At 39.8% G+C, this 21141-nt stretch overlaps 1 protein-coding gene across 8 annotated transcripts in view; it reads right to left on the bottom strand.

Annotated features, from left to right (window-relative positions):
• FRYL (FRY like transcription coactivator) overlaps positions 1-21141 on the bottom strand; it is a 145391-nt gene that overhangs the window by 113609 nt on the left and 10641 nt on the right. For 3 of the 8 annotated variants that reach the window (XM_053403638.1, XM_053403635.1, XM_053403633.1), the window contains exon 1: positions 4121-4141. The exons of 1 other annotated variant lie outside the window; for it this stretch is intronic. Coding sequence is in view for 3 of the 7 variants with exons in the window: in XM_053403632.1 (XP_053259607.1) it covers positions 4121-4292 (172 nt within the window). In the remaining 4 variants the exon portion in view is untranslated. Of the gene's footprint in view, positions 1-4120; positions 4358-5834; positions 5941-21141 lie in introns of those variants that run through there. 4 more of the 8 variants (XM_053403636.1, XM_053403632.1, XM_053403634.1 and 1 more) reach the window with 4 other exon arrangements.

The raw sequence follows: 21141 nt of genomic DNA on the forward strand, positions 1-21141 counted from the left end.
TTTGCAACAGCCAGAGGTGGGAGACTACACTGTTAACTGTCCTGAAGTTAATTTGTACTTTGTTTATAATGCTACAGTTGTAACAACTTATGACCAAAACTAATATATTGACTGATATTTTCAAAGAGTACAAGGAGATCAAGAACAAAGACCCAATGTTTGTAGATACTGTTTGTAACTAAAAATGAATCTAAAAAAATAGGTAACGCATCATGCTTAGTTCTTCCCACGGCACCTTCCGTTCATTATTATTTTTACAGATGGCCTTAAGGTTTTTTGCACAAGTAGTCTGAATTTTGAAGACAGTTACCAATGACATCAATCTAAAAGGTGAACAAATCCTTTTAGCATATGTTTTCAGTCCAATATTCCTTTATCTATTTTAAGAAGACCACATCACTATTATCAATTCCATATATAATCCTTAGGTACAAAATATTCTTTTTTTCATTTACACAACAGAACAATAATTGGTTGAAGTTGCACAGATATCTCCCTTTATGAAACAAATAGGAATACAATTCTGTTTTCTTATTATTGTTACAAGTTTCTGCAAAAGATCAGGTTTTCACCATTACCTATGTCAGTAAGTGCAGGTTATAACCTAAATTCAGCTTTCATAAGACCATCAGCAGCAACTTCCCATTGCATATCAGTAAGCTACTTGTACACAGAACAAGCAGTCTAATACTGTACTTATTCAAGTTTACATAACTTTACTACAAATATCGTAACAGGTACAGCTATCTCCTATTAACAAGCCTTTTAAGTTGGGTTATATTTCACATTTAATCATTACCTGTGTCAGACCCCCATCTTCTATTAACATCCCACTGGTAATTCAGCAGTTCTCTGCGTGTGCTAGAAGAGCACTTCATTCCATTATCAGGATACAAAAATAGAAATAAGCAGATAATTTAAAGAGGATTCAGCTGCTGTCTACTATTGTAAAAAGCATGATTGTAGGATACTATAATCTGCATTTCATAAATGCCTACCTCACACAGTTCTGCAATAGTAGTAATGGAAACGATTTGGAGAAATTTCTAATGACATAGCCAGTTGGCGGCATTTAAACAGACCAAATAGAGAATTAATCTTCAACTGTAGGATTAGAGTACTTTATGCCTGTTATCTCAATTGCTCAACCAAGCTAGAGTACATCCAACATAAATGTTAAAAGACCTCTTTCATTTCAGCTGCTGCAGATTGCCACCTGCAGTCTCACTGTGTTACAGTAGCATCACTTCAATCTAACTGAATATCAGTACTTTCAATTTTAACTATGTTTAACAAGAAAACTAAGCTGCCAGTGAACCTCACACTAAATTATTTTTATGTGGAGTGCTGGCTGTGACTCTAAAACTTACACACCCACCCCAGTTCCTTAAATTGAATTAGAGGCAGTTGGTTGCTTGAATTTCAGCAAGTAGAAGATGGTAAATTGAATCAAAGCACAAATATGTCTGCATTTAGCAATAACAATTTTTTAAAAATCACAATGGCTAGACAACACCATGTTCACAAGCATAGCATAAGCTTTTTGAATTCGAGAAGATAGGATGATAAAATTAATGATGCATTAGAATTACCTGTCCACACCAAAATAAACTTCCCTCCAAATACAGCATTTACTCAAGAACTGATACACACCTCTTTTTCACAGTTAAAGTGATGCATAATTTCTGTCTAGGCCGTTCTACTTAAAATACAAAACATGTTGGCTTCACAAAGCTGCGAAAGTGTAGCAACTGAGCTACAAAATCAAAAATCCCTAGTTCTAATCTTACCTTTTCTTTCTTGGACCATGCTCTCTGCTTCCTTGAGGAAGGACTTCTGGCAAGAGACAGGTTGCACATCGCAGTGGTTGGCAAGAATGTGTTTGCTAAGAGTCTCATGAACCTGATTAGGAGAGCTTTAAACTAAATCCTGAGGGGGAAGGGGAGGCAATATTACAGATGACAGGGGACCACCTGGTACTTGGGATAATAGCTTCATTGATGCTCAGGAAACTGAAGTGGAGCTACAGAAACTTGCTAATGGGCAAAAAACCTACAATACGACTTGTGTCTGGAATGTAGAAATTAAGAGGTATACAGTGGTACCTCGGGTTAAGTACTTAATTCGTTCCGGAGGTCCGTTCTTAACCTGAAACTGTTCTTAACCTGAAGCACCAATTTAGCTAATGGGGCCTCCCGCTGTTGCTGCGCCACTGGAACACAATTTCTGTTCTCATCCTGAAGCAAAGTTCTTAACCTGAAGCACTATTTCTGGGTTAGTGGAGCCTGTAACCTGAAGCATATGTAACCTGAAGCATATGTAACCCAAGGTACCACTGTAATCTGTTCAAAAGGAATAGACCAAACAGTAATGGTCTAGCAGCATTATATGTAAAGGGTGTGTGCACTTGTTAAAAGATCCATGACCTGCACTGCAGTGGTTGGACTAGATGATCCTTGGGGTCCCTTCCAATTATACAATGCAGTTATTCTATGGCCTGGAGCATGGAAGGCAAGCTGAGAGTATATAGGAAAATATTGTAGGAGAGAAAACAACAGTGACCTTACTGTGGGTGTCTGTTACAGACTTCCAAGCCAGCCTGAGGACTTGAATGATGCCTTCCTAGGGTAGATTGCCAAACACTCAAAAAGGAGAGATACTGTAGCCATGAGAGATCTCAACTACCCCAATATCTGTTGGAACTCAAACTTTGCTAAGAATGTAAGGTCCAACAAATTCCTCCATTGCCTCCCTGGCAATTTCATTTCTCCAAAGATGGAAGAAGCAACAAGGAGGTCATCTATCTTGGACCTGGTCCTCACAAACAGGGAGGAACTGATTGACAAAGTGGAAGTACTGGGAACCTTGGGAGGAAGTGATAATGTCCTTGGGTTTCATGATACAGAGGCAAGTATTAGATTACATGAGAGCTCAACAACAGAAGATTAAGTATTGGAAAGTGTCAGTTACTGTATGTTTATTTCAACTGCCTAGAAAGATCATGGTTAATGTGGAAGACTGGAATTTATCATGAGGTTCCTAACATAAACCTGTGCTGCAGTAAGTACTAGATACCTCCCTTCCATATTGTTAAGAATGTTTGCCATTTCAATAGTATATTAAATTCATTTAGACAAGAAATGCATTCTTGAGACATTTTCACAGAAAAGAGAAGAGAAAGCATAGGGGTTTGGTCACCCGTATTTTTATAATAGGATGGATTATTTTGGCAAAAGAATGGAGAAAATCTTGGCACCAAATATTAGAAGTATGGAAACCATAAATGTGGAATATTACACTGATGAACAAAATTACTTGCTATAAATTTATCTGGAGAGAAAACCAAAACTACAAACTGGATCACCCGAATCAGTTGAGACTAAAATAAGTAATTATTCTAGCCATATTAGCTATAATATAAAAAGGAAACAAGGGATGGACTTAAAAATGTGTAAGTGGGATTTTACTGGTCCTTATGTTGGACACTATTTATATTTTTTTATTGTTTGCATTTTTCAAGCCATACCAAATGAGCTCAAATACAGAAAAAGAAACACTCACTGGATTTTACACAGAAATATCATGCTATGAGGAACAATGTAACCAAACCATCAACTAATTCCACATTTAAGGGTCAAAGTCATCACAAGCTGTCATCCTCAAATGAGGCTTCATACCAAGAAAAAGGGCAGGGAGGAAAAAGACAAATTAGAATAGAAGATTTCAAGCTAAACACTATTACCATGATCAGGCAAGACATGAAGCTGGAACTCAAGCACAAAAATACCCAATAAAGCAATAGGATCATGAGTTGCATCAAACATGGCAAGATTACATCTTTCGCATTAGTCATGCAACATTTCTTTTTACTATATTTACAACAGTCCAGCAAAATGTGCAGATATACATTTTAATGGCTCTTAATTCTACCCACGAATTGGACAAAAGGAGCTTTCTACAGTAAACAATACAGAAACCTTACGATGTCAGAAAACTATTTGCAGAATTTTTAAATATCATAGCCCAACCTGGAAAATCTAAGCTGACCAATAAAAACACTTTTTTATAAATTACACTTGCCTTGAACTCCCCCCCCCCAAAAACTTACAGAGATACATACTGTAATTAGGATGCAAAAGATGAATGTCACCTTCTATAGTCTGCCCTAAGGAGAGCAGGTTGGTACGTGTCATTTTCAGCAGCTTTGGAGAACTTTCACAAATAGTACTTCCAACATCCAAAACAACATCTCCTGACATGACGGAAGGCACCATTTTTTTAAAGAAATCCATGCTTGAGTTTTACCATTCCCAGAACATTGATTAAAGTTTCCAGTTTAGCTGCACAAAGTGCAAGTCCAGGTGCTTGTGCAAACTTCCTTGAAGAGACGCTAAAGGCAGCCTGTGTACTACTTTGCATAATGATGTCATCCCACAACTGGGTGGTGCTCAAACACCAGCAAACCAGCTCCTAACTGGAAAGTTTTAAAGCCATACGTTTCACTGACTGAAACAACTCAGTCATTAGATAGACCCTTAAACTGGTAATTAATAAACTAATAAATTTAGCAAAATTATTGCTTTAATGATTCATAAACATGCCATGTGCACACACACACAAGCTTATTTCTATCCAATTAGCTGGAAGTTTTCATTTTATCTTGTAAAGGGAGGAGTATGCATCTGCACTCACCGATAGCAGTTATCACTGTGAAAAGTCTGCCAGTTACCAGTATCCAACACCACATAGTCTGGATCAGTTCAGTTTGTGACATGACTGAGTAGAAACAGCTTTTTAAAAAAGCTTAGATTATTTGCCTCAAGTGGAATAATGCTAGTGAAGAATTTAAGTCACAAAGCTTTATATAAAAAGGAAGCAGAAATTTGTTTTCTGCAACAGTTCTTTATTCAAAGATGTCATTTATGTGGAAGTAAAGGAAACACGTGCGCAGCTTTTATTTCTATACCATCTTGATTTTCAAAGGTATTGGCAAAACAGTGTACAACACTACATTATAACAAATAATTTCAACAAAACAGCAACACTGAAGGAGATTTCTTTGAAGAATTTTTCCTAAACATTTCCAGCTCCTTAAGAGATAAGCAGAACTGCAGCAAGATCTATGGCAGTCTGACCAGTATATGAAAATGAGCTTATTAAGCACCATTTTTACACAAATAGCCTTTTTATATGTTTTCATGTAAAACCTCTTTACAAAACTAGCCTTGCTCCCCTCATTTGCTACTATGAATTCTCTCCAATATCCACAACTGGTCTATTCAAGGTAGTTTACTCATAGACGATTAAGGAAATACATGACTTCAGGACTACTATTCTACTCCCCCCTGCCCAACACACACAGAGAGGTTTTTTTACCTTACTTAAAGTTTAGACTATCTGTACTGAGGTTAGATTCAGGCATGCTGGCATCACACTTGAATCATCTTTTTAAAGTGTATGATAAGTCAGAAAGCAGAAGGAATGAACTGTTTGCTCATACTTCGAGTTTGTCAACAAATGATGAATTCTTGTATTAGCCAGTGAGGGCAAATTTATAGCAATTTCCTTCCTGCAAGTACACTTCGTTGGTAAATATTGCTAAGAGGAAACCATAAAAAAATCAAAATGAAACTATTGCATTAAGCAACAATATATAAGCAACAAATCTGCAAAATGTTCCTTGTTCCATGTAATTGCATTTTTTATTAAATTCATGCTACAGACATATACACATTCAGATACATAGGGGATGGCATCTGACTAAGTTACGTTCAGAGTAGACCAACAGAAATCAATGTACTTGGGCATAAATTATTTCATATATACACATTTACCACCGTTTCAGTCAGAAAGCATCTAACTGGAGTAACAATTGTTGGGAAGGCTAGTTGAGCTGAACTTTGTGATACACACCATCACAGAGGAAGACAAGAATTTTAGCTAAGGAGAAATAAAATAAAACTAAATTACTACCTGCACTGAAGTAAGAACATTGCATTTATTCATTTTATTTTATTTTTAAGGTAACTGCCATCAAATGCACAAAGTTAGGTGAAGTTCAGTACAAAAATGTGTTCAAGCCAGGGCTCCCATCTCTTAAACTTCATTTTATAGCTACTGAAATTCACACATTCAGAATACAGGAATAGGTACTTGAAAGAAGAGGTGTTACTAGTTGAATGTCTTTTATACATTTGGATCCACATATGTTGCAAAGTTATCATCTTTTTTCTGATTGATTTTTTTTATGTATAGCCTTTAATTTGTATCAGTCTTCCCAACCTAGTGGCCTTCAGAAACTTTGAACTGCAATTCCCATCAACCCCAGCCAGCATGAGAAATGTTCAAAAAGGTTTCACCCTAAACATCTAGAGGGCATCAGACTGGTTTGGAAGATCACCTGTATTAGGTAAGGGTAAAGGTACCCCTGCCCGTACAGGCCAGTCTTGACAGACTCTAGGGTTGTGCGCCCATCTCACTTAAGAGGCCAGGGGCCAGCGCTGTCCGGAGACACTTCCGGGTCACGTGGCCAGTGTGACAAAGCTGCATCTGGCGAGCCAGCGCAGCACACGGAAACGCCGTTTACCTTCCCGCCAGTAAGCGGTCCCTATTTATCTACTTGCACCTGGGGGTGCTTTCGAACTGCTAGGTTGGCAGGCGCTGGGACCGAGCAACGGGAGCGCACCCCGCCGCGGGGATTCGAACCGCCGACCTTTCGATCGGCAAGCCCTAGGCACTGAGGCTTTTACCCACAGCGCCACCCGCGTCCCCTCACCTGGATTAGACCATGTCAAAAATGAAACACATTTTAAGCAGAAGCCAACATCCATCATCATGCAAGTAGACTTCTGCTTCCTCTCTTAATGCTGTAGTCAACTACACCCTTTGCAAATCTGTTAGTGTCTGGAGCAGATATTGAGCGGGGAGAGGCATTCATTCTGCCAACAATGTTCATCTCGCAGTTGACACTGATGCATTCCACTAGAAAGTTTACATTATTTTCCTGCTAGATAATTTTAAAATATTTTATTCATATAAAATGTTAGTAGCATTCAAACAAATTGTATGAAACTGAGAAACCACTCAAGTTGATGGTCCCAAGAATAATATACCCTGAGCACACACTATCCCATGCAAACTTCGAGGAAGGATGTTTGTCTTCCACTCTGAGACCCTTCTACAAAAGCTAGAAGTTACCAACACCAAGAATGGATATGAGTTAGTAACAATTCCTCTACTTCAGCCTGCCCTTGAAGGGACTCTACAATTGCTTGAGTTAACCTGCTTATGGCAAGCCCCAGATTAACTAACACTACTGAGTTCACAACCAGGCAGTGCAACTATGGAAGTCCAAGGGCAGGGATTCTGCTTCCATGTATGCAGATATAAGGTGATCCTGACTGTCTTGCAAAAAAGGCTTTGGGGGAAGGTCGCCCCAGCTGTTCCTGCCACCTGCTATGCTGCTGAACCCCAGGACAGTCCATTCTTTCACCAAAAAACAAAACAAAACAACAGGTCTGTCAAGAGCAAGGCCAAAAGGCTATGAAATGTACAAGGTAAGCTGTAGTACTGTCAGATTTCTATGCAGAGTCCAAACAGAGTTGACCTCATGCACTTCAGCAATCAAATATAATACTATGTTTCCTGCTCTGCAAATTTAACACCTATAGAGGGACAGTAGTGACAGATGTATCACCAGCTTAACGTGGGGGAATGGAATTTGCTAATAAATTCTATGCCGGCAATTTCATGCTACCTCTATTGTCTTTATTGGAATATGGTGAATGAATCCAGCAGCAGAGTATTGAGAGACTGAAACGTTACCCAATTTCTGAATGTTCCCATTTTAGTTAAGTCCATGTTCACTGCATAAAGTCTGACCTGTATGCCCTATCAAAACAGTAGGAGGGCATTTTTGGGCAGGTAAGGTGATATGTAGTTGAATGAGCCAATGATTAAATTTATCAAGTCCAGTGTTCCCTGACCAAATATTTGGGGTGGGGAAATATTAGGATCTCCGTCTTCTGACTCAGCGTTCAACTGCCAGATTGTTGCCCAGCCCTCTAAATCTCTAGTTCTGGATTATATTAATTGCCTTAATTCAACAGTGTCTATCAGAACTTTTATCTCCAGACACAACCATCACATTTCAAAACAAGCGTAAGGAAAGGCCAGAAACATATTAAAGTTTTTAAACACTGTTTAAAAGATGGGGAAAACTTCCAAATTATGGCTACATTCTGTTTTTGTAAAGTCATCCAACTGTTTCCAGTTTTCTCAGGTTTAGTTGCTAAAACTTCACAACAAAACACACTATAACAGATTATTTGTTTACCTCAGAGATCAAAGCAAATTACTTATACTGGCTCCAGGAAAACAGCCATCGGATTCCAAAGAACTCTTAATTTACAATAATAAAATCAAATAAAATGTTGTTTTGGAAGGATTATTTTCTATTTGTATCAGTTGTCTTAAAAAAAAAAATCCAGTGTGTCTTAACTTGGGATTTTAGTTCTGGGCATTACTTCACCATGCTGATTGATTTATTGCGTTTTATAAGATATTCCATGTTAATTATATTCATTTTTTTATTTCCCATGTCATAAGACTTGAATTTCACTTTGACAGAACGTGAGTAATCCTCTTTGTAATTCTAACCTTATCCCCCAATTTCAGATGCAGAAAGCTGGGAGATGTATTATGCTGATGATTGTAATTACAGATTACAGTATGCCATCTGCTATAAAGGGCTTTATAAACAGTACTGAAATATAAGTATCTCAGCCAAGCTTCACCTGATAAAAATCTGGATCTTTGTGCTGATAAAGCAATGCTCCTTATCTGTAGTCAGATTGGCCAGCATTGTGCTGATTATACATTTTTAACAAGAACTGCAACTCCATTTAGTGCTCCAAGGATACTGCAAATTTTCCATTCACAAATTAAGAAGAAAATGCAATGTCATGTGGCCTAGTAAACAGAGAATAGCAGCACAGTGGTGGTGAAAATTTAAATGCATGTTAAGACTTAAGAAGGGGAAATAAGGCACTCTTGGTGGTCCATATCAGAACCTAAAATATAATGAAATATAAATTATTGCAGATTTCTTCCCACTTTCCTTGTCCAAGGAGAGTAATGCTTGTCCATGCCCATAGCATTACGAATTTTCTATCCTTAGCATTCTGTAATTTTTTATCAACCCCGTCTGCAGTCTTTATAGTAATACTTTGTATGCTAATACTAATTTTGTTTCCAAAATAAAGCCTCCTATTTTTTTTAAGTATGCAAATCCTTGAGCTATACTCTCCAAACTGTACCATAACCAGCAGAGGAGCACGTGGGCTCGCTGGCATCCTTGGCAAGGAGTTGTGACAGCACTGCACCCCCTAATTCCTTGTGCTCTTGCCAAAGGAGCCTGTGAGCCTCGCTCGGCCACCCAGAGCAGCAGACAAGCAGTGCAGCGAGTGCTCAGGATGGGCAACTGAGCTCCTAGCCGCTCTGAGCCAGAGTAGAAAGGCACGATTTTGCAGGCCTGACCACCAAACATACAAGCTTTTTGTATGGAAAACTGATGGATGGGAAAGTTTTAGTGTACCTATTAAACCAAACTCTCACCGGTGTCCACTTTTGATTTGTAACTGAACAAACCGTAAAAACAAAGAACTACCAGTCCTCTAAGCTGGGCTGATGAGGATAGGTGATGGATGACTGGTGAAGGACCCTGCATAAGAGGCAGGGAAGAGAATAACTCCCAGGGTGGGAGGCTAGGAGAAGAAATGGAAGCTGGAAACGTCCAGCCCAAATTTATAAAGTGATGTGGATTTACCAGGTTTGACTATAATCACTACATTTTTCACAGTGAGAAAGTGAATTCAGTTACAAGGCTCAGGGAATACACTAATTTCAAGTTAAAATTTCTTGATTTCTAGTTTTACAGGACCCAAGTTTCAAAGACACACGGTTAAAAGGAGAATTCTTGGATTTTTCAGTGTTTGTCTAGTCTGGAGGTTATGAGAGATCCGGGCCTGCCAATACATATAGAAAATTGCACCCCCTATCCCACCTGAGGCAACTGGAGGCAGCCTGGGGAAGCACCAACATGGTGAAGGAGGGGGGGAGAGAAAAACCAGGAGGACAGAGAGAACAGGAAGTGGCAGCTCCACCCTTCCTAGGTGATGGTGAATTGTGCACTCCTTTGGGGGCTTCAGAGTCACACCAGGAAGTGGAGGAGGAGGAGGCAAGTCTCAGGGGGTGGGTAGCTGCTGAGGCTCCTTGGCTGCAGTGGTGGAGCTTCAAGCTCCGGCGGGGGGCGGAGAGCAGGCGTGGGCGTGGCTGGTGTGCACCCCGGGGGCATGGCACACCGCCTGCAGGGGCGTGGCTCACATCCTGGGAGCATGGGGTGCCGCCTGCAGGGGCATGGCACCCAGCACAGGGGGGCAGCCGTGATGGCACCTCACCAATATCGTGCTGCAGAGGGCGGTACGCTCCCCCTGCACCCCTGTTCCTCCAGCAGTGCTCAGCTGCCACCCTTCCCAACTGTCCCCAGTCTGCCGCCTAAGGCAACTGCAGGAGAAAATGGCCACAAGTCTCACTTTATCCAGGAGAGGCTGCAACTCCCGAGTAGTAGTAGTAGTAGTAATAATAAATAATAATAATAATAATAATTTGTTGTTTATACCCCGCCCATCTGGTTGGGTTTCCCCAGTCACTCTGGGCAGCCTCCAACAAAATATTAAAATACAATAGTCTGTCAAACATTAAAAGCTTCCCTAAACTGGGCTGCCTTCAGATGTCTTCTAAAAGTTTGGTAGTTGTTTTTCTCTTTGACATCTGGTGGGAAGGCATTCCACAGGGCAGGTGCCACTACCGAGAAGGCCCTCTGCCTGGTTAAAAATGTGTCATGTCATAGATGCACACTGAGTCCAGTGACAGAGCTGAACACCCATCAGTTGTAGGCCTGATCCTTTAGAAGTGCAATCTCATTCAAGATTCTGCATGACAAAGACTTCACTTGAGGAGGGGGCAGGAGATTCCAGGACCTGAGGACCTGAAAGAACTGAGAAAAGTCCGGAGGCAGTCTGAAGTGCCTTAGCTGATGGATAAAACAATCTTTCTCACTCTGGCCTTGATAAAAAGTAGACAAAAGCAGCACTCAGTTGCCTTTGCAGGATGGAAAAATTTGGAGGCAAGCATTTCTTAAATACAAGCATGTGACTTGAAAAAGTGGCCCAGCTAACATTTCTACCCATTGTAACAGAACAAACTTTCTGCACTCATCCCTTCATCATCCAGTCAGACAGTAATAGTGCTTGTTTGGTACTCTGAAAGCCTCGTATGATGAGCAGCATAGGGCTATGCAGGCACTTCTGAGCCATTTATGTTTCTCTGTACAAACTTCAATAGTTCCAAGCCTCTTACTCTTTAATATCATGACTGTCTTCTTTAAAAGGGAAAAAAACAATAAATTTACATCTATTTTTATTTGGCCACCAGATGGCAGTGCAAAATACTCCATGAATGAAAGGTAGATCTGTCAACATACTTCAAGTGTTACCTTATGTTTAATAATTATTTACTTTGAGCCCCTAAAAGCCTAGACTAAAATACACTCTCTGAAATTAGGTTTATGATTTGAGGACAAAGTACTAAAACAAGAGCCTTCAATGGTAGTGCACATGTTTTGCATGCAGAAGGTTGAATCTCGAGCTCGGCCTGACACCCTGGAGAGCTGGAGAGCTGCTGCCTTAGTTCATAGACCAGAGGTCAGCAAACTTTTTCAGCAGGGGGCCGGTCCACTGTCCCTCAGAACATGTGGGGGGCCAGACTATATTTTGAAAAAAGAAAAAAAAATGAATGAATTCCTATGCCCCACAAATAACCAGAGATGCATTTTAAATAAAAGGACACATTCTACTCATGTAAAAACACGCTGATTCCCGGACCATCTGGGGGCCAGATTTAGAAGACGATTGGGCCGGATTCGGGCCCCGGGCCTTAGTTTGCCTACCCATGTAATATACAATACCGAACTACAACAGCTACAATTGCAAATCTACCACTTTTTATTTCCTGTTTTAACTACAGAATGTTTTCAGTATTTGCCCACATGCTTCTGAAATATCTAGGTTATTTTTCCACCCCTAACTAAAGCCTACAATCTCCATGGAATTGCCCTACTCAAGAAGGATAGGTTCTGCTGCAGAATGTTTTTGGTGCCACAATAAATGTTTTTAAAGGTTCCTCACTAATACCGTCTTGAGTTTCATAAGAGTTTCCTCTTATTGCTTGTGCTGCACCTGCTATGAGCAAGCAATTCCACAGAATGTGTTTGCTCAAGAAGTGAGACAGCGTCACCTATCGTTTGATCCTTGTTTCATGAAATGTGAAATGCTTAAGAGGACTCTTGTGGGATAAACCATGACTAACAGGCATAATTACCACCAATTACCAATTTTCAGGAACACAAAAATAAGCCCAAAAGCAACAGCAACTAAATTCAAAAGGGAGAGAACAAAAATAGAATTAGAGTAATTTTTTTTATGAGAGATCAATTTTAAAGAGACCAAGACTTTTATTTTTAAGTACTTCACTCAAGTAAATCATAGAATCATAAATAATGTTTGGATGTGTCCTTAGATCAAGGTCTCAGAGATACTTCTAATTTTCTTCCCTCATCCATCCCTTCCTATTAAGGAAAGTTCTCTTCTCTGTTATGCATTCTGATGTTTTTGCCAGGCAACAGAGAAGCCAAATGTTCTCTCTTTTTCCAAGGAGAAGGGAATACAAAAAACTAAGCATCCTGAAAACAAGTGTATGAGAGTACGATTTTGATCACAGCAAACTTTGCTACTGCTAAAATCTATATCAGAGCTGCAACGTTTAGTCAGTTTGATATCCACTTTTTAAAAAGTCTTACAATCTTTGATTAGACAAGGATATATACAAAAATATTTACAAGAGATGTAGACAGCTGGTGGCAACTTACAGAAAGTCTTTCTGTTTCTCACACACAGAAAACAGTGCGTATAAGACTATGTATACAGATGCCATAATAGGAATTAAGCATTCCTTTTTTTCCTTCAGAACTATTACTTTTATTTATTTGCATTACATTACATGTTTATATAAACTGAAACTTGTAGAATGAGTCAAAAGCTAATTTAATCCACTATCAGCCCTACGTTTTAGTATTTGTACATACCCCCCTAAAACCCAGATTTTTATTCCAAATCCCTAAATTTTACTAGTTATGCAACAAAAATGAAAAATGGAGAAGACATGGGGATACAATCACTTCATTTCAGATAAAGAAGCAGACTTGGAATATGGATATAGCAAAAAGCTTCACAAATATAGCATTTTCCTCAAATTCAGCTGCATTCCAAGTACTAACAAAGAACTCGTGGTGCAGTATATAAAGCCACAAAAACAAAAATCCCATTTGGCCTGCTCAGTTGGTGACCTCTCTGAGGCAAATCTGCACATCCTCCTATGAGCTGGAAAGCTCTGTGTGCTGCAATGAGCTCCTTCAAGAAAGGGCAGAATACATCTGTATTATATACCCAAAGACAGAAATTCTAGTTAGCTCCTAAAACCATCTACATTATGTCTGCAATTTTACATCCTGCTTTTCCAACAGGACAAGTTCTTAGCTGCCATACAGTAAAGAAATTTGTTTCTACCCTGGGTTGGGGTAGAGGGAAAAAAGAGAAAAGGGAGGAAGGTAAGTTTACCTAACTGCTTGGCCGCATGCTTGCTGTCACTTGGATGCAGTCACACTATTTGGACAGGCAGCCAAACACAGCAGATGTCTTGCAACCAAATCAGCCCTATGAAGATTGGTGCATTTACAGTGAGACGAAAAAACAAGAATGCAAACATCTGCTTGCAGCTACGGAACCTGAAGATAGTACAACAATAAAATTGTTACCCACTGTGAACATACTCACCCTACCACCAGCTCTGTTCACAAGTCTTCATAAACCTGCAATCAGGTATGACTGTAGAGCAAAAGAAAGCAAGTGTGCTCATCACAAGAAGTGATGCCTCCATCCTATTCAACTCTGACTCCACCCATGGCTGTCCCATCTTTTCCCCCTAGTTATTGGTCTCCTCTTTTCAATTCTGCAGTCCCAATATTCATTCTTCCCCTTCATGGATCACTGCCTTGTCGTGGCGAAGGGGCTTGAATAACTCAGAGAAGCTATGAGCTATGCTGTGCAGGGCCACCCAAGACGGACAGGTCATAGCCAAGAGTTTAGACTAAATGTGATCCACCTGGAGAAGGAACTGGCAAACCACCCCAGTATTTTGCCAAGAAAACTCCATGGACATAAAAAAGGAGAAGCTTTAAGAAGAAAGTGAGTGTTTCCAAGGCATGCTCTGGTTCATGGGATCACGGAAAGTCGAATACGACTAAGACGACTAAACAATAACAACAATATTCATTCTGACTCTTGTTCATACAAGAGACATTCCATATGACATCTAAATAGGGCTAGGTGAAAACAGCTCTTTTGCTGGTTAGACACAACACAAGTAAGAGCTGTTTGCAGAGATCTAACTACAGCTACCAATAAAAAACAGAAACCTAAAGCAACTGGGTTTTTTTATTAAAGAAGTTTAAATACACAAAATATTTTGTTTCTATAATTGTAGTATCTTGGACATTCTGGTTTAACAAAAAATTATAGTAACCAAAAGCTAAAGAAAGGATAGTTCTAAAATATGACTAGAATAAATAAAATTCACATGGCATTAAATACAGCATTCCTATGAAACCAAGAACAATACAGTTATTGAATTGGGCTACTCCCACTAAACAAAGTGTAGCATACATGCCGATTCCCTCCCTACCCCAGTATGAAGGCCCCCTACATGTGCTGCTGTTTGTTGCCCAAAGCAAAAACCAAGTTTTTTCGATCACTAAATGTTCCCCTTTCAAACGTTGCCCCTGTTTTGGAGCCAGTGCTTCCCTGAATACTAAAGTAATTCACAAAAACAGAGTAAGAGAAATGCATTGTTACACAATACTGGACTAGAATCATCCAAGGAAGCTGAATGCTGTAACCTTCAGGATAGGCAAAATACTTCTTCACATAGCACATAGTGGGGGAAAATAGAATTCACTACCGGAAGTAGCAATGACCACCAACTTGGACAGCTTTAGAAGCAGATTAGATAAAATTTATGAAAGTTAAGGCTATCAATGTCTTTTTGCAACATGCTACTTATAGAATGGGAGGCATTATGTCTCTGAATGCAAGTTGCTGGGGAACACAAGTTGGGAAGAATGCTGTTGTGCTCGTATACTGCTTTGCAGACCTTCCATAGGGATCTGGTTGGCCTCTGTGAAAAGGGAATGCTGGACAGATAGGCCTTTGCTCTGACACAGCACAGCTCTTGTGACAACTTTATTTTTAAAAATCAAGATTACAATTAGCAGATAGAAGTGTCCAACAAAAGGCCTTTGTTTTGATCTACTGAGCTGTAATCCTTGTTAATGACAAACGTTAGTTAATGGAGCCAAGCCTCTGAGATCATTATACATGCACCAGAAAGAGATGCCAAGAAGACTGTATATGGTATGTCAGACTGTAAATAAGGGGTGACTTTCTTGAAAGTTTCCTCATGTAGAAACTTCCTACACATAGGAAAACACATTGCGAAGAAAGGCTGTAACCCTGCTGTATTAGTTGTGTTTTCAGGGTTTAACAGGGGGATGCGTTTTTTGAAAAGTGGCCCTCTGTCCACAGTCCATCATCTCACTTGAATCATTCCAGTCCATTCCTACCTAATGAGTTGAGCCTAAGGATGCACACGTAAGGGCATCATTGAAGGATGCCTTGCACATGTGAAACCACAATCACAGACCAATGTTTTAACATATCACTTCAAAAGCAACATGAGTACAACTGACATGTTCCAAAACATTTTAACACATCTTACTGTTCTTAGATTCCAGAAACAGACATTTCCACCCCCAAAATTAAAAAAACCTCAAAAAATGTCTTCTAAATACACTCAATAAAGTATCTGCAAAAGCAGAGTTGAGACAAGCAAGCTTGTTACTCTGCATTCTGCCCTTCTTACAAGGAGGACTGAGAAAAGTTCACAGCAAGCTTGTTAGCTCAAGATATTGTGATTTGCTCAGGGCTATCTAATGAGCTTCACAGTCATTTTCAGCATGTGTTTCCTACACACACACACACACACACACACACACACACACACACATATATAGGCACCACTCCAAAGGCCTGTAAAGAAACAGCTGTTCAGAAGAACCTCAATAGCAGAGGCACTTCTATGGTGGAACTGTGGATGACTGAAAGGCATTTGAGGGGAAATAAGCAAAAAATTACAGTGGTACCTCAGGTTAAGTACTTAATTCATTCCGGAGGTCCGTTCTTAACCTGAAACTGTTCTTAACCTGAAGCACCACTTTAGCTAATGGGGCCTCCCGCTGGAGCACGATTTCTGTTCTCATCCTGAAGCAAAGTTCTTAACCCAAGGTAATATTTCTGGGTTAGCGGAGTCTGTAACCTGAAGCGTATGTAACCTGAAGCGTATGTAACCCGAGGTATCACTGTACAGAAATAGCAGGTTCTGAGAAGGTTTATTGGGCAATGAAGAATACCACATTGGCCAAGGGACTTTTGTCCTGGTTGCTCATATGGTGATAGATGCTCAGTTTTAATAGCAAACGAGGGAAATAGATACTGTACCACCAACAGACCTCCCGAAGGAGAAGATTTGGAATGTAATGATTATGAATAGAATAATGATATAAGCAGCTATAGGAGGGAACTATGCTATCAGTGGAGACTCTAAAGAGGAAAAAAATGCTTACCATTTTGTGACACTGGAATCAAAACAAACAGTAATTGTAGATATAGTAAGTACAGCTGTATATATACTTAGGATTATTGTGTATTATGAAATGGGAAAAATTAATGAAACATGCCACAAAATGATTGCATAATCTCTGAGCTCTGTAATCCCTCAAACAGGCAGTCAATGTTGAGTGTATCTCAATGACTTTACTTCCAGAGAACATTTTCAGAGGCAGAGAGAGTGATTTAACCATTTTCACTTGATTGAAAGAGAAGGCCTAGTAGCCTACAAATTATTGCATGTGAAAAATATGGTGACTACATCTAAAAAACACCATACACTAAATTGATGGACAATGACTCCAGCTTACATGAGGAAGTTTCAGGCTCTGAAGCCAGCTGGGAAAATATTCCACAACCGGTCGGCAACTGTGTCTCAGGAGAAAATGGAACTACAGTATATTCTATTGCCTTTCATGGTCACTATTTGTGATGTACCGCAATGGTTTCTCTGGAATGCATTGTGTCCCATCTGACAGCACAGATAAGAAAACTATGACAGGATTTCCTATTTGAATACTTATATTCATATACAGTGGTACCTCTAGTTGCGGACATGATCCGTTCCGGGGTGCCATTCGCACCCCGAAAAGTCTGCAACTAGAGCGGCACTTCTGCGCAAGCGCAGAGCGCAATAGAGCGCTTCTGCGCACGCATGCTTGGCAAAACCCGGAAGTATACACTTCCGGGTTTGCCGCGTTCGCAAGCCGAAAAGATGCAACATGAACCTAACACGACACAAGGTATGACTGTACTTATATATCAGGGGTAGGGGTTTTTTCCCCTGACCAGTAGGCCAGATCTTTATCCCCACACATGTGAAGGACAAAATTTAACATATAATCACCTGGCATTACTATGACAAAGGGACTTTGGAGGATGGGCTGTTGGAAAACCTTGTGGCAATAAGTCCCATGCTGCTCTTCGAACCTCAGATTTTCAAAGGTTCAAGAAGCAGCACTGGGAGGGAGAAGTGGATAATAATTATTTATTATTAGCATCCATTTCATTTCTATACCACTTTACATTTTAAAGGAAAAAAATCTCAAAGTGGTTTAACACACATTAAAACATCAAGTGTGAATACTTGTTAGTCACCTTTTTCCTTTTTGTTACTCACCCCCTTCTGGAGCAGAGGAACAACTGGGAGCTCACTTTAAGCTCCCAATTGCCCCTTTGAAGACCTGCCCATAACTGCCCCACCGCACACCATGTATGACATCTGCTCTAGGGTGAGCATGACTTGCCCAAACTGGCCAAACTGGGAGGCGTGCTGGGCTGTGTTTTGCTTTGGCCCAGAGGTTCTCTAACCCAGTCAATAAGGTAACAAATACCCATATAAGCAAATCATACTCAGCCTGACAATAAATACTAGGATAAGCATGGGTTATGACAGATTCTCATCACCTCTCCCTCTAGTGTTATTTCCTCTGCTTCAGAGATGGGCCATTTCTGCTTCAGTCAAGGTTAAAATGAATTATTTAAGAGTCTGAAAACCAATGACCCTCTCACTCCCACCCCATTTCAGTTTTCAAGAGCAGGACTGTAGATCAAAGAGAACATTCCAATTCATTGCTTAGAGGAAAACAGTGTGTACAGTTAATCATTTGGTAGCCTTTAATGATAGCTGAAGAACAGTTGCTGAAGTTCCAGTTTAGAAGTTTTAAGATCACATGTAAAACTATACAGTAGTAGCTATAACTGGAAAAGACATTTATTAATTTAGGGGTGGTGGTTGTTGTTTACAATCAAGTGGTATATGAATTTTATGAAATAAATACATAAATAAAATGAAAGCTTTTAGGACACAAGTAGCTAACCTGTGGCTTTTCTGATCTCAACTCTACCTACCACAGCCAATGTTCATCAATGATGGGAGTTGTAGTTCAGCAACATCTAGTAGGCCACAGCAATATAAGGGGAAAGCAGAGATTAATACAAAGTAGCTATAGTTATAGAAGATTTTTCAGGGGGATATAGTCTTACCAATGTAAAACCATTTGTGATCAACAACAAATGATGCAAGCCACCTGGAATGGACCTATCATGATATTTTTCTAGGAGCCAAGCTTGTACTTTCACTATGTAAGAGCAGGCAAAAAGATGAAATATTCTTGGTCCCTTGCTAGACAAATACAGGTTACAAGAAACTGATACTGTATATTAAAGGCTAGAAAGAAAGAGGGGAAATATATATTTTTAAAAAATAGTAAAAAGTTCCTCTGAATTTCTTTATATCCTGTCTTCTTGTCCTAATACTACTACTCTCAAGGTAGTTTCAGCTTAACTTGATTGGTCAGCTGGTTTGACATAGACAGATACGTTTTATTCCACTTGCCGTTTTCCCAAGCAGCAAACAGTCTGTCCTCTGTCTAGTTATATTCTACCTAGCAATGACCTCATCTGTTTTCTTTCCATTTACTCAATTCACAGAGGACCACAAAACCACAGTAGACTATATAAATCCCTCTATGGAGATAGTCCTTAAAATAGGCTGTAGAGAATGTATATCTATTTCATTCAAGACGTTATACATTGTGGAATGTATAGCTCACGACTGGCTTCAAAATTACTAAGAAAGCATGTTATTTTAATAATAGAGGTAACTTGGAAAATATTTTTTCCTGCAGCCTCTTAGAAAAGGCATTTAATTTTATATCTTTTAAGGTTAAATGCTATACATAAAGCATTCAAGAAAACCAATCAATGGTAAAAGTTAAAGGATCCCTGGATGGTTAAGTCCAGTCAAAGGCAACTATGGATTGTGGCGCTCACCTTGCTTCAGGCCTAGGGAGCTGGTGCTTATGACACTACAAGTAACACCTACATTTTTAAAACCATGCCTCACTAGTGAATCACTGGAAAGGTTCAAGAGAGCATATTTCAGACTCCATGTCAGTTACAAACTTGTTTTAACTTGCTTAAGCTTCAGGGCTTCCCCCTGTTCCTCTTCCCTACTAAGAGCCACAGCAAGTGTTTTAAATGTTTAAGACTTATTAATTTCACACTGGAGGCGACTCGAATGCATTTTAACTGCTCACAAAAATTCAAGTCTCAGCATGCAGTAACAGGGTATTTCTAAAAAACAAAATATTGTCAGTTATCATAGTCTGAAAGTCTACAGATGTAAACAAAGCTGTATTCAGAACAAGTTTTATCAGTGTTCTGATGCAAGAATTTACTGGTTTCCTTTTAGAAGTAAACAATGGGAAACCAGTCAAACATGGGAAGCCCACTCCCTCTTAATCATCCTCCACATTTTATGCACAATTGATTCTACTTCCTGATTAGAGTTGTCCAGAAGAACAAGATAAAAATCTGTTTTCAGAACACACAAGATAGGCAATAGCAAGAGCAGAAACAGAGTTCACAAAACTTTAGTAATATGCTTTTTGTAGCACTGAATGGGGCTATTCTAAACTAGTTATTGCAAATGGTGATACACTTTCAAAGTGACAAAGTGCTTTCCACTGAAAATACCACAATAGGGTGAGCATTTTTGCCATCTTTTGTTTGGATTAATTCAGACAAAATCCTATGAAAGTTATGCAGCTTATTTAAAGTTGCAAGGAATAATCAAATTTCCCCTGCAAATGTTGCTACAGTGTTTCCCCTCCAATATCTCTCAAGCAGTAATGACAGAACTCATAGAAATTAAGAAAGAACTCTAGGTACCAACTTGAGTCCTCTAGAGCAGTGTTTCCAGTGTTCAAAACTCCCATTGTTCTAGGCACATTTTGCAACTGGGAATGTCATTTGTGCAAGCAGTATCTGAGCTCTGGAGTGCACAGTGGAAGGAAAGGAGGACCTTTTTCTGCCTTCCCACTTCCAGCTACTCTCTGAAGACTGGAGAAGAGACCCTCTTCAGAATATTAACGGGGACGGCAGGGGAAGGACTAGACCGGGGTCAGCAAACTTTTTCAGCAGTGGGCCGCTCCACTGTCCCTCAGACCTTGTGGGGGGGACTATATTTTTTGTGGGAGGAAATGAAAGAATTCCTATGACCCACAAATGACCTAGAGATGCATTTTAAATAAAAGTACACATTCTACTCATGTAAAAACATGCTGATTCCTGGACCATCCGCAGGCCAGATTTAGAAGGCGATTGGGCCAGATGCAGCCCCTGGGCCTTAGTTTGCCTACCAGCAGTTCTCAACCTGTGGATCCCCAGATGTTGGGCTACAACTCCCATAATCCCTGAGCTCTGGCCTTGCTAGCTAGGGGTTATGGGAGTTGTAGTTCAA

Source organism: Podarcis raffonei, chromosome 9 (genome assembly GCF_027172205.1).
Source record: "Podarcis raffonei isolate rPodRaf1 chromosome 9, rPodRaf1.pri, whole genome shotgun sequence".
In the NCBI taxonomy this organism is placed as follows: Eukaryota; Metazoa; Chordata; class Lepidosauria; order Squamata; family Lacertidae; genus Podarcis; species Podarcis raffonei.